General features: G+C 45.2%; 1 protein-coding gene across 1 annotated transcript in view; it reads left to right on the top strand.

Moving 5' to 3' along the window:
• The first annotated feature begins 452 nt into the window (after positions 1 to 452).
• Positions 453 to 14325, top strand: part of LOC146302845 (glutamate receptor 3-like) — an 81627-nt gene continuing 67754 nt past the window's right edge. The window contains exons 1-2 of the mRNA XM_084697315.1: positions 453 to 531; positions 1105 to 1263. Of these exons, the coding sequence (XP_084553441.1) occupies positions 453 to 531; positions 1105 to 1263 (238 nt within the window). The remainder of the gene's footprint in view (positions 532 to 1104; positions 1264 to 14325) is intronic.

Here is a 14325-nt window from a genome sequence, read left to right as displayed (position 1 = left end):
CAGGAGTCGTACTCTATCGGGCAAGCCGTCTTGTGCATGGGGAAGCTTTTTAATTCAACGTCAGATCAAGTTTGATCAATATCGCCCCGTCGCCTCTGGTCCAATCGGAGTAGTCCGTTTTCTCAATAAGCTCTTCCCGTTTCTCCTCCACCATCTTTGGGATAAGTCCCTGTTTTTTCTCTCTCTCTTTCGCGCCAGCACTCTCTCTCTCTCTCTCCCTCTCTCTCTCTCTCTCTCTCTCTCTCTCTCTCTCTCGTCCTCATCTTTCTTTTTCTCCCCTTACTCTTCGCAGTTCAAGAAAATTGCTCTGTAACCCGGTCTGCACCTGAATGAGCCTAATTGCTGCACTGTGAGCCACCATCGTATATTTTAGGGATTTTTGTCAATCTCGGGTTGCATATGAATTTGCTGCTTAGACGGAGCCTGTTTCTGAGGAGTTGAATACACAGAAAATGGCACAGAACATGGTTTTGTTTTTATTGTGGCTTTTTGGTAGATCATTCGGGGGATTTCCCAACCAGATTAATATAGGTGAGTGAATCGCTGTTGTTATTTGTCACGCAATCAGTTCTTTTTCTTACAATTGGAAACGTTATAGCGTCTTCGGGACATTGTTTTAGGTTATCCGGTGTGTGGGCAGCCTAGCTTCCATGGGTGAAAGCGGCGAACTGGAATTTGGCCTGGGACTGTAGTTATTAATTTCAAGTAATTATAACAACGAGAATTGAAAAGATACGAAACTCAAGAGGGCTACACAAAAGTAGCCTATGCATTCCGTGTTATGGATTATTATAATCGGACATTTAGTCGAAGGTATTTGCAATTTATGATTCTGTAAACTGCTTTTAAGTAATTGGGGAAGATTATGTCAAAGGGAAAAACAATGTGTCGTACTTTTTTTAATACAAGAGCATATCAAAACAGCATTATGGATTGTTATAATGATGTCTGAAGACGTGCAACTGAACACAACGTCTCCCACAACTTTCGCAGGGACGCCAAAAACGTGTTTTTTCTCCATACTTGCGATTGATTAAGAAACCTCTGATTAATGTCTGGTGGTGCTTGAACGCTTGTGTTTAATCATCTGCCTTTTTTCCAAAGGCGGACTCTTTATGCGGTCTACGGTGCAGGAGCACAGCGCGTTCCGGTTCGCTGTTCAGCTTTACAACACCAACCAGAACACGACGGAGAAACCGTTCCATCTCAACTACAACGTAGACAACCTCGAATCTTCCAACAGCTTCTCCGTTACACATGCGTGTGAGTCCCAAGAGTTTAAACACTGTTTCAACAGGACACGTTCACGGTCTCAATAAATCAGTGGAAAGCACACATTCACCTCCTCTTTCTCCTCCTAGATTTCTGTTGCAACAGCACACAATTCAACCATTCTTCCAGCACTTACATGACAAATTCCCAGTCAGCCCAAACCTTTGGGTGATAACCAGCTCAATGGGCCAGCCCCTCGATGTGAATGTACATGTGTGTGTTTAGGCCATCATAGTTCTTGGTTAGGACACTGCACGATACCTCTGGGCACTCTGCTGTGCTTTACCACAGGGGTATAATTGTTAAACAACAAACCACACAAATATAATGACACCATTTGTTTGAAGTACAAAAAGCTTAATGATCAAATTGGCCGCTTTGAGTATAAGTACTTTTTGTTTTACATATAGCATCATTTTTTGTGCATTCGAACATCAAGTTCCCTTGGTAACGTGCTGAAAGTCGGTGGGCTCTTCCGGCCCTTCCGTGGAACCTTCTGTGGAGCGCAGAACATCAGCAGTTACACAACAGCGGTGGTGTCAAGGACTCCGAGTGGGAGGTTTGTGCCTGCTCTCTTCTGCGAGGCAGTGCTAACAGCACACTGCCAGGCGCTGAGGTACAATAGCGGTTTTAATCTCCCAGTCTCAGCTTTGATCAGACGCATCATTCATCCACCTCGAAGCTTTTGGCCCCTAAATCACTGCGGCACTGGATAGCGATCAATGCAGGTTCTGCACCATCAATAAGGTTTGATTCTCCAGGTTCTTACTGCTGCTATGGTGACTGGGGATCTCCAGTGTCCATCCACAGTGCTATGGTTTGCAGTGTGTGTGTGTGTGTGGGGGGGGGGTCGATGTGGTAAATGACCGTGTGCTCAGACCCTCGGTCCCCCTGGCCTTGTTGCTGAACATCAGCAGTCTTGACAAGCGCGGGTGGGAGGGAGAGGGGAGCTGAGGTGAAGGCAATACAGGCTGATGGTGTTATGTGTGTGTGAGTGTGTGTGTGCTGGTCCAGGTATGTGTTTGTGTAGGATGGTTCTAAGTAAGGAGAGGGGAGGTAAGGTGCAGGGAACACTAGCAGATGGAATGTGTGTGTGTACAGTATGTTTGGCTGTGTGTTTGTGTGTCATGGTCCAAAGTGGACCTGGTTTGTGTGTGTATGTGAGTGTGTGTGTGGAAGTGATGCTTCTTGAGTGTGTCTACTCTGACTCTCCTCACGTCTAGAAGCCCTGCAGAGTCAGCTCATTAGCACCCACACCTCATAGTGCCTGGCCCGTGCTTTCATAAGAAAAAGGGAGGAAAAAATCCATACCCCCTTGACCATCACCGGCCAATCAGCTGGGCAGTGTCAAGTAGGGGTTGGGGGAAGGGGCTCTGGGAGGTGAGAGAGAAGATGCTAAGCCCTCCCTCCCCATTTCACACCCGGCACTAGCGGTTCTCCGTAAAGCCACCCCTTCCCGGTATCGCATGCAGCAGCTTTGACTGTTCCTCAACAAGACCCTTCCCCCTTCGCGTCTCGCCTCGATACCTATGGAAACAATAAGCAAATGAGTAAATAAATAAAAGATAACAGCGTGCAATTTCACGCATGTTGAGGGAGCAGGGAAGCAGGGGGGAAAGAGAGAGGCTAGATATTGGAATAAAAATAATTGCGGATGCAAAGGACGAGGGAGAAAGAGTAAGAGAGAGAGTATGAGGGAACCAGAGGGAAAGAGTGCGCAAAAAAGAGTGAGCGTGAGAGAGAGACTGAGCGAGAATGTGGGAAAAGAAATAGAGGGAGTAAAGAAGGGATATGGAAGGATCTCCGGTGGGAGCCTTGGCCCCATTTCTCTCTCTTTCTCTCTCTCTCTCTCTCTCTCTCTCTCTCTCTCTCTCTCTCTCTCTCTCTCTCTCTCTCTCTCTCTCTCTCTTCTTCTCTCTCTCTCTCTCTCTCTCTCTCTCTCTCTCTCTCTCTCTCTCTCTCTCTCCCCTCTCTCTCTCTCTTTCTCTCCACCCCCCCTTTCTCTCACACAACTCCACAGCTATCTGAGTGTCAGGCCTGTCTCAGGTACTCTCTCTGAGAAACATGGCTGCCTTTGATGAAGCAGGGATGAGATTCCGACCAGAGGAAAAGGTGCTGCAGCAGAGCTGGGGATCCACTATGAAGTTGTCAACTGCCATTACGTCGTCGGACTGGAACGCCTTGCTTCCTTTGATCTGTTTGTGTTTTGTGATCAGCTGTGAATGAGCCCCTTTCCACTGTACAGCTCTCCGGTGTGTGCTCATACTAAACACCGATGATAAACAGCTTGCGCTAAACATAGCCTCGCCTGGTGGACTTCAACATAACGAATGCTGGTCCAAACTTCAAGGGGGAGGTTTCAGTGGCGGAGCATTTGACTGCAGATCAAGAGGTTGCAAGTTCAAATCCCCATCTGTACGTCGCTTTGGATGAAATGATCTGCTGAAGGAGTATGTTCTTAATGTGGCATAATGGTTGTCAAGCTCTCCTGGAGTTTCTAGTTTCTGTGCTCTATTGTTTGACAATAGTGACAATGACATTATTTCTAGTCTGAGGCCTCTTAAAGCAGAGGATACTGTCTACAGATAGCGTCCTGGAAATCTCGTCACGCTAGCGTACAGCGGTCAGCTCCGTCTGAGTGCATGGACACACACACACACAAGAGACAAACATCTTCCAAAGGCTGAGTGACACTAGAGTTTGAACACAGGGAGGATTCTCCAACAAAGCAAAGGGATATGCTAGTGTTCTCCTCCAAGCCTCCACCTCTGCTCTCATATGGAATTGGTTCAGTTTTGTATGGCAAAACTTTATTTCTTCCTGAGTGTGCTGTAGATCCACATGCATGGTGGAGCATGCTAGGCATGTTAGGGTGAATGGGCCAATAGGCTTCCTGCTAGGCATGTAAATATGAATGGGCCAATGGGCTGCCTAGTAGGCTTGATAGGGTGACTAGACCAACATTGCCTGCCTACCAACATTGGCCTGCCAACATTGGCCAGTTTTCTGCATGCTACTGTAGGCATGTTCAGGCCATATTAGAGTGTCTAGAGTGTAGACACAAATGCAGAGGAAACATACTGGACCCCCCCCCCCACACACACACACAAACAGAGGACTTTGAAGACCTGTGTCAGCAGTGGATAACACAACCAGTCTCAGCAAATACAGTCAAGAATTCAGCCAACTGGCACTTTACATACAATGTGTGGAGTAAGTCTAAGTTGACTCGAGCTTTCATTTCTTTGATAAAAATGTCACACGACGTGATGGCTTGCAGTTTCGCTGTGAAGAATTTGAGTGACAGCACAATTTAGTGTCCTCTTGCAAAATGTTTTGCTCTCTCTGGCCCTAAAGAGAAATATGATTCTAGAAAAGAAATAATTTGAACCCTGCTCTGGGGTCTCATTTCTAAACGTTGCGTACGCACAAAATGGGGCTGAAAATGTGCGTAAGCCTCTTCCCACGCAAAGGTTGTGATTTAAAAAAACTAGCTGGACAGGAGAATGTGCGGTCTTCCACACAAACTGTGACCCATCCGTAGGTCTACGCACATTTTAGAGACAGTGGGAATTGGTGACACAGATGATCGTACTGTAGTCAGACTGCAGAAAGTAAATGTGGGAAGAACGATTACTAGAATGTGGGAAGAACGATTTTACATAAAAATTCAGTGCTGTCTGACCATCAGATTGTCCACTACGGTAGTGCAGGAGGGGGAGATGCCTCAACTGCATGGAATACAGGATAACATCACATATCCTACCTTAAGATACAAAAACACAGTGTAGCCTATAACTATATACATTTGTTTAATACTGTGCATATATCATATGTCAAAAACTGGAAATACAGCCATTAAACTCCCGTGCAATTGCTACACTACGTCCTCGTTATCAGTTCAAATTTTAATAGGCTACTGTTCATAAATACGCTTTTGTTTTCAAATTGTTACCTCAAATTGTTTTATTTATTTATTGGTGATCCCCCTGCTGTGGCCACCAAATAGGCCTAATGTGTTTTTTGCTTCTCCACCTCGCCTATGTATGTCAATGTCAGTGTCTGAGAAGTTGCGCCTTTTCGTTGTTTTCCCTCCTGATGCCATGATTGAACGTAACGTAACGTAAGAACAATCGCATGCCAGGGCCATTAATATACTGGATTAGCTCAGGTTCAGGGCGGGGTAAAATGCTGATTCACGTACGCACACTTGTGGGTAATCTGTGATTTATAAAGGGAACATGCTTACAAGTCTGTGTACGAGCGGTTTTATAAATCAGATTTTTTGGGGGACGTACACTATTTTAGGCTTTTGGGCGCACCTACACTTTTAGAAAGAATCCTATGCACAGTTTTATAAAGGAGACGCCTGGTGATTGAAGCGACGCAGCATCAGACAGAAGAAAGTAGATCCTTGAAACATAAAACTGCTCTGTCTTTTTATCTACAGGACCATAAAAGTTTGCTAAATCTTTCTTTGGTTCTGTGTTTTTGTTGTGTCGTAAAAAAAATAGCAAAGTTTTAAATCTTAGAATGCCCCTTTTAAAAAATGAACTCAATTTTTTTTGCATGAACTTGCAACCCCCCCTTCCCACACACAGACAGTCGACAGTTAATTTAGAAGAGATTCTTTTGAGTCTGTTTAAAGTCTTTGTTCGCAGTATTAATTGAATTAGTGACTGGCAGCAAAACAATGCGTCTTGGCTTAATCCTGGAGGCTCCTCTTTGTACTGCCTCAGCTTGCCGAACGGTGGGGGCCGCAATGCTGCTGCTACTTTGAAGTGACATCAGAAATGGAGAAATCCGTAATTACCTTGGCTGGCTCTGTAATGGACGAGGGGGCTGGAAGTCAGGTACCCTGGCACTCACTCACAGACACACGTATGCACGCAAACAACCACACACGCTTGAATACAGGCACACAAACGGGTTCAAAGCTCAGGGTGTCTGCCAGTGAGAAGTAAGCCATAAAGAAAGACCTCAGTGTTGTGACGATGACGGTGGCTGGCCACACTAATGGCCCTTCTGGCCCTCTGCTCGCTCTTTTAATGTGTTGTACTTTTTCTCTCTCCACCTGAGGGGAGAAAACACACCACTCTTTTGTCTTTAGATTTTTCATTCTCTTTTCTACTTCTATCTCTCTCCCTCTTTCTCATCTCTCCTTTGCTCTCTCTCTCCCTGTCGTTATCCTTCTACCGTAGTCCTTTATTTTTCTTTCCTTGTCTATCCATTCTGAAGCTTACCTCACCTTGATTCAAGAGTTAGAGGAGGTAATTTGCGATGCTTGGTGCTTTCATCTCACCTTCTCATCTCCCGACAACACGCTTGCACATACCTCATGCTGTCATTAAGCTAATGGTGTGTGTCCCCTCTGCCAGGCTTTCACACAGACCCAGCCCTCCTCCATAGGCCGCTCCATGGAGCTGCAACTTCTTACTGAACAATAACCTGGCAGACGGCCGTACTGGAAAGCCAAGCCACTCAGCAACATTCCCAAGCCGAAACTGGTCTGTGTCATTAGCATGGCTAGATTGTGGCTAGAACTCCCCTCAGTCAGGAAATGATTAAAAAAATATATATAACAAGATGCGCCGCAATTGTGTTCACCTTTCATCCATTGCCAGGCGGGAGGATAGGGCAGAGAGGAGCTGGCTGGCTGGTGTGGTGGAGTGGGTCACCGTGGGCGCGTGAGGGGGGGGGGGGGCAGCATATTAACACTCCTCTGACTGAACAGGACGGTTGGCTGGCAGTGAGAGAGGATGAGAGGATGGGAGATGGACAGGCCTGCGTGAGCCTGCTGTGATGTGAACACAGCTTGCATGATACGGTGTCTGAGTGCATCACCGTGACTGGATACACCCGGAGTGGGTGAGATGTATGGGACCCGACCAGAGATCAGGGATGATATGCATGTGAAAGAGAGGTGGGTGACATGATATGAGGCTACTGGTCTGATACTGAAATGACTCACTGATTCAGTATATGAAAAATTGTCTGTCTGTATTTCTGTTAGTTTGATATGATAGATTGGAGATATGGAGGACAGAAGGTGTTGGAAGGATGTGGAATTGATGGTGAAGGAAGTATCTGATCAGAAACATAGTTTATACTTGGTCTTTCCACGTAGAACAATAATGACTTCTCAGAGGACTGAGAACTAATTTCCTGCTTTATGCCCCCACTGTCCTTTCTCATCTCCCCTCCTTCTCTCCTCTGTTCTCCCCTACTCTTCTCTCCTTTCATCTCCCCTCTCACCTGTCACCTCTCCACTCTCCTCCTCCTCTCCTCTCCTCTTTTCTCCTTTGGGATCACAGGCTAGGACCCTGACGGATAGGTGTGACCTGAACAACAACAAAGAGTGAGAATGAGGAAGATGGTAGGGGAGGAAGGAAGAAAGATGAAGGGAAGAAGGAGGCGGTGGTTTAAGGAGCTTGAGGTTAACTGTTATGGGAGATGGTGAAAGAAAAAGGGTAGAGTGGAATCTGACCAATAGAAAGAACGATGGTTCAAGAGAAACTGTGAGAAATGTGTGTGTGTGCATGTAGTGCATGACAGAGTGTGACTATGTGTGAGGGAGCAAGCTCTTCAGGCCGCAGAAAGGGGAATCACTGGGTCATTCAACAATGTCCCAGCTGGGTTTGAGGCCCAGATGGAGACCCTTTTATGAGTACACACGTACACTGTACCATTGCGCAGAAAAGCATTGTTCCAGGGGCTGTCTACCTACATTTACAATGTAGGTTGACATATGACGACATATGACGATATGGAACACCAAGGATGCAGAACGAGACATTAAATAAAAGCTAAGATCAGCTGATCCAAGTAGAATGACTGTGCAGATCTGGGTGGAAGATCATGACTATGCAGAAAAAGGGAGAGAAATATGAAACGTGGGGGCCGAGGGTGATGTCATGTTTCCGGGAAATGCAGCAGTGGGCTGACTGGCTGGCTGGGCTGGTTTTGAGCCCAGTTGGGGGACATGGTTGAGGCTGGAGTCAGAGGAGCGTAAAGGACAGGGATGAGGTTACGTTCCTGGGATTCCTAAGGAGCCGGAGGGAGGGAGAGCTGAGATAGGAGAAGAACAACACAGAAGTGTAGGTGTGAAGCAGGAAAGGGTTAGGAACAATACTCACATTTGGCTAATGTTAGATGTTAAGGAGTGTCTGCGTAGAGGGTCAGAGGTTCAAGTCCCACCTAAATAGACCAGGTAGATAAAGTCGGTAAAAAAGTTTTATGGCAAACATTAATGAGTTAGATGCTTTAGTTTTTGGGTCTTATTTTGTCTAAAAGCTATGGCATATTCAAAGGCCAAAACTCAGAGTGAGAGATTTGGAAAGAACCAGAGTGAGAGATTTGACAAGAAGCGCTGCAGTGGTTTCTAGACCCACTTGGTGCACAGAAAGAGGCCATGATGGGATTCTAAGGGGGGAATCATGGGCCACCACTACGCCAAGGTAGTTTCTACATCATGAATTGTTTATTTAAATATCAAAGATTTCCTCTTTTAAGAAGTTGACGCGGGGAGAAGTTGCTACTGTCGGCTGTGTTTGTTTGTCTTTGAAGATGCCAATGTGGTTTGGAGAAAACACAGTTGGCTTTTTTCCTCCTCTTCCCTCTTTTCTACACCTCTTCCTCATGCTTTTTGGCTCATTGTTGTGAGTTTAACCTAAACTATCGGAAAATGTGAGCATAACGACACCTTCTAAATACACAGTATTTTCTGGTCCACAATGAATGAGCTTGAGTGTGTGTGTCTTTTTCTTTGCCTGAGATCCTAATGTTGATGAACTTGTCTACCTTGACGTGACTTTCCTGTTGTTGAAAGTTTCAAAATTCCCTATTGATTTCCATTAACTGTTCTCTGTGTGTCTGGGTTGTGCTCTGGGAGGGGGGAGGGGGGTGCGGTCTGTCTGTCTGTATTATTTAACACTCACCAGTACAAGTCAGAGATACAACATAGGTTTGTTCAGCCAATCAAGGTTGAGAACTGGTTGGACGGTTTGGCATATTGGTGGAGAGTGGACCATAGGTTTTATCCTTGACGCTTTACAGTTTGGACACTGTAAAATACACATCAGGCACAATTGATCATTCACACATGCACTTGGGCATACCTTTTCCAATACAGTGACTGAATACTTTAAGGCCTCGTCACACCATGACGTTCTGGTCAACGTTCTCTGAAAGTTCCAATTGTTCAATTTTTTGAGCATTCTAGGGCAAGGTGGACACATCTGGCGTATGACTAATGTGTGACTATAATGCATGACAAGCGAGGGGCTGACGCATGAGGAGCGTGTAACAGCGACCAAGTAAGACACCCATGAAAACTATTATCGTGTGATGACGTGTCACTGGGTCGCAACGACATGTGATGAAAGCAAACTATGAAAACAAAGCAAAATATGAATAACAACCAAGTAACGCTAGGGTAACGACTAGTAACGACTGAATAACGATAGCCAAATGCGTGCAACGTTAGTCAAACGTTCCACAAACTTTCTTCAGTGTGTCCAGCTTTTAAAATTAAACGTTGAAGAACGCTGATCTCCGTGAGAACTTTTGTGCATGTTCAAAACTTTTTTGGGGGACCAGCGTTCCCCGCCAATCACGACGATTACTGACGATTACCAGTGTCACCAGCGTCCACACAACGCTCTTCTGGCGCTATACCAGCGACTATGGACAATTAGCAACGTTTCCTCTAACATCAAAGCTTGGCCTTTAGCAAGCTTGAGTGGGATTCTGTTTCTCGGAGACTGACCCCTGGCACCACTACTCCTGTACGAGCCATATCCTCTGTCACCGTGGTGATCTGTGTGTCTTTGTGCAGCTGTAACTCACACACATCGACAGGGTTTGTCTGTGTTGCTTAATTGAAGATGATATCAGCTTGCAGTTGTGGAGATGGAGCAGGGGGCCAAGCTGACCACTAAAACAGCAAAAACAAACACAGTGGAGAAGACCTTGCATGCAGGGAGACCTAAATTAATGGTCTCTGTAGGTGTGTGTATGTGTGTGTGTTGGCAGACTCTGAAGTCTAAAGAACATTAAACACACTTGACGTCACACTCCATACTGTTTACTATAAGAGAAAGAGTCCTGTGTCGCAGATACATTCCAAACCAATGGCCATCGTTGTCATGTACTGTGGGGTGGAGGTCTGGGAGGCTGGGTGTGTGTGTATTTAAGTGTGTGTGCATGTGTGTGTCTTCATGCACATGTGTGCGCGTGTCCGTGCATGCCAGCGAGCTAGTTATTGTCTCTCTCGCATTCTTTATCTGACTAAAGGGCAGCTCTGAAGGAGACTGAGGCCGGCCTGTTTGTGTGGAAGATAATTTTCCATTTCAGGAACACATTTAGCCTTCGCCTCCGAGGGAGAAAAGAGAACGAGAAAGAATAGGGAGGAAAAAGAACGAACAATCCCAAAAACTTGTCGGATAGAAAGATCTCTGGCCTTGGAGTCAGTCAGCATTTTCTCTCCTCTCTCTCCCTCTTTCATTCCATCTCTTCTGACAAAGCCAGGCACAGTTGCCTCCAGCAGGCGGAGCAGACCCAATCAGCTAGTGGCCATTCAGACGACAGAGCAATAATACCTGTAATCAGGGAATCAGTAATCCTCTACTTGAGTTGGTGAAGCACATCCTGATCCTGATCCTGCCTCATCAAGGCCGACTGCTCTGGTCTAGATCGGGGTGGAGGGCAAAGGAGTGCGCAGGAGAAGGAGGGTGAGATTAGGAGAGAGAAGAGAGAGAGAGAAGAGACAGAAAGAGGAAGAATGAGAGGGAAAAAGTGAGAAACATGGAGAGAGAAGAGGGTGAAAGAGCAATAGAGAGCGAGAGAGAAAAATGGTTAGCAACAGCCTCTGGCTCTATTGTCCTGAGCAAGATTAAGGCTTACGATAGGAACCCGCGCTTTCATTTTGAGAAAAAACTGAGAATAAAGACAATAACTGGGGTTCTAGTCTCCAACAACCTCCCCACGGTGCACCAGGAGTGAATCATCGGCACTTCATTGTTTAGATTCCCTGTGTCAGTCGGTGTGTTTATCGTTAAGTGTATGTGTGGGATTGTGTGTGTGTGAGCATGCAGTGGGAGGTTGATTTCTGAGCGATGGGGAAGAGAGAAAAAACAGAGAAAGTGATGTAAGGGACACGATGAATACACAAGCACAACCGAGCCATAATGCTCGCAAGATTCACATTGGATTGGCGATGCTGCAGAAATGGGCTCTTTCAAGGGCCTCATTACAGTGCATTATCTCTGCTTTGACAAAGCTTGAGTCCTGTCAGCCTTTACTGCCTGCCTGACATTCCCTGCCTGTCTGTCTGCCTCCAAAAAAATGAATGACTACGTAAAACCATTTATCCTTGTAGTTCTGGTGAGAACCTGTTTATAGGTCAGACAGAATCTGGGAACTTTGTGTTGTGTGAGAAGCGGTGCCCTTTCAAACTGAATGTGTTCTTTCTGAATGTTGTTAAAAGTTATTTCTTACCACTAGAACAACATGTAGTGACTCAGTAATTAGGATAGAACATTGTTACAGGTGAGAAACACAGGGGAAATGCATGATCATTATGTTTCCCAGCCCTACAGAGACATCCTTTTATGATCATCATGTTCTGTGAAAAACAACCATGGTTAATATTGAACACTTTGGGCGCAAAGTACCAGTACCAGAGAGGGGACTGGTTAGCTCGTGAAATGACTAGAATTTGGTATCTTGCTCATGAAATTAATATGGGAGTCTTAAATGAATAATCAGTCTGCTATCAGCGACCTTGTCAGTTACGAATTTTGTAATATAGAAGAAACTCTCGTGTTGCAAACAGTCGGATCATTTACGCAGTAGAAACCCTTACGGTGTACATGGCTGATTGCTCTATAAATAAATTACTCCTTTGATGATTTATGGTCTTTATTTGAATTGTGTTTTTGGAAATACGATCGCAGATGGAGAGGCTTTGACTAACCTGGTCTTAACCAGACTCTCGTACATTTCATTTGTACAGAGAGTCTGGCCCAAGCCCCCACCCCTCGACTCTCGGCTTGAGGCAACAGCCCCGGTGGATGTAGGTGGTATTGCATTTCCAATTTTCTACCCTACTCGTCCGGTCGTTTTTATTCTATTAACTCCAGTCAAAATATCTATATTATATATAATTTTTGTTCGATTCTCGAACCTGGCTCATACTACTAGCTTTTTCATCGAGTAATTTTTCCTGATTTTTACTAAGATTGAAACCAATCCGAAATGGGTAAACTAGCAGCCCATTTATTTGCTTACGTCAAGAAAAGTTGCCTGGAAACGTGCTCGCGGATACAAACAATGAACGTCATTATATATTATTGACATGTTATTCTGAGGCAAAGACAAAGATGAATAAATCATGTCTGATAACGTCAATATTGTTTATGTTGTTATAAAGTACAACGTATAGGCCCTGCACGTATAATACTACAGTACTAATAGTATTGATTTTCGTAAAGTTCACATGTAGGCTATCTGATTCTTGATCGGACTTGTACCACATTCTGACAGTTTTCTGCAATGCCTTAGCTCCAGCTCACAAGCTCGCGACTGGTTGTCGCAAAGTATGACGTATACAGCTAGTTGCAAGCATGCACGAGTACCGGAGCTAGGAACAAGCTTCAGCGTAAAACTGGACGAGTCGGTGTGGAAATATGGCGCGGTCCATTAGGAGCTCTCGCTTGCCTCACTGCGCCACTGAGCACTTTTCATAGATTAATGGGGACGCCATCTTGGAAGACAGAAGTAGCTGTCTCTAGTTAGGCTATATTAACTCTATGGTCTAGCCTTGCTCCATTGACAAGCGTTGACTTCCTTGTAGGCGGGTACTCTGTTGAAGTTTAAAACTATTGGATCTGCCCAGAGCCACTCTGATCTGCCATAACCAATCGCTAGCGTTCGCCTTAGCCAATTCCTTCACCACTACTGTAACAGAGCTAGCTGCCGTAGCGGGAAAATCAAACTGTTCCCGAACCCCGTGGGAAGGAGGGCCACAACATCATGGCCACCAACAAAACTCTGCAAAACTTGCTCCGGCTTTATTTGATAGATATTCGGCACTGTTGCCACAACGGACCGAATGGCTTCGCTCGCATCTTTCTCCGCCGCCATTACGGAACTACAACACAAACTAGCGCACAACATCAATGTCATCGTTCTCAGCCTCAGGCGGCACAAAAAATATCATGCTCGGAGCGTGACTAATATGACAGCTGCAATAGACTGTAGCAACTGCTAAATTGTATCCCTTATATAATGTCATGCTGGTCCACATTGTCTGTTACAGACATACCTTATGAAAGGATGAATTGAGAATGAACCAACACGTGGCTTGAATGATGAACCAGGAGGTGAATGAATCAGTGATGAAAGTGTATAGTTTAATGAATGATGGTATACAATCCCGGGCAAACAAGAACAGTACTGACACCAGTTATGCCAAAGGGAAGGGAGGTTATGTAAACTATGTTAATCTTCAGAATATAACCCCTTTTCTGTCATCGGGCTGGTCCTATTTGCAATATTTACATGCTATAAAGCAATACAAAGTGTTGTGAAAACAGCTCCAGAGCTGATCTCTCATTAAAATCTCTTTGAGAGAGCTGCTTTGCCTGAAAAAATGATCCATCACAGCACTGTGGTAAGGACTTGCTCTCAATATGCAAACTCTGTAGATGTAATAAGATAAGTTTATTTATTAAAATAAATAAGTGAACTAAATAGTATATGCAGCCCCTTTAAGAGGATGCCTCTGCAGAACATAGGAGGACAACATAGACTTGACAATGATGGATATGATCGGAATGAGCAGTTCTTGGCCGATGACGTTTCAGTGGAAATGTTCTTTGACATCTCTGACAGACCCTCAGGTCCAAATACCCAGCTCTTCAAACTGCTGCAGTTGAGTTGTCACCCTGAAAAACAGGCGCCTGTTTGATTCTGTTCTGATTGAGAGGGGAATATCACCATGATCACAACCACAGGGATGTATGTGGGTCATGTGGACACATCGTCTGTATG

Source organism: Hypomesus nipponensis, chromosome 1, assembly GCF_054491055.1.
Source record: "Hypomesus nipponensis isolate SF chromosome 1, ASM5449105v1, whole genome shotgun sequence".
In the NCBI taxonomy this organism is placed as follows: Eukaryota; Metazoa; Chordata; class Actinopteri; order Osmeriformes; family Osmeridae; genus Hypomesus; species Hypomesus nipponensis.
Note: the sequence above shows the minus strand (reverse complement) of the source record. Positions and strands in the feature narration are given on the sequence as shown.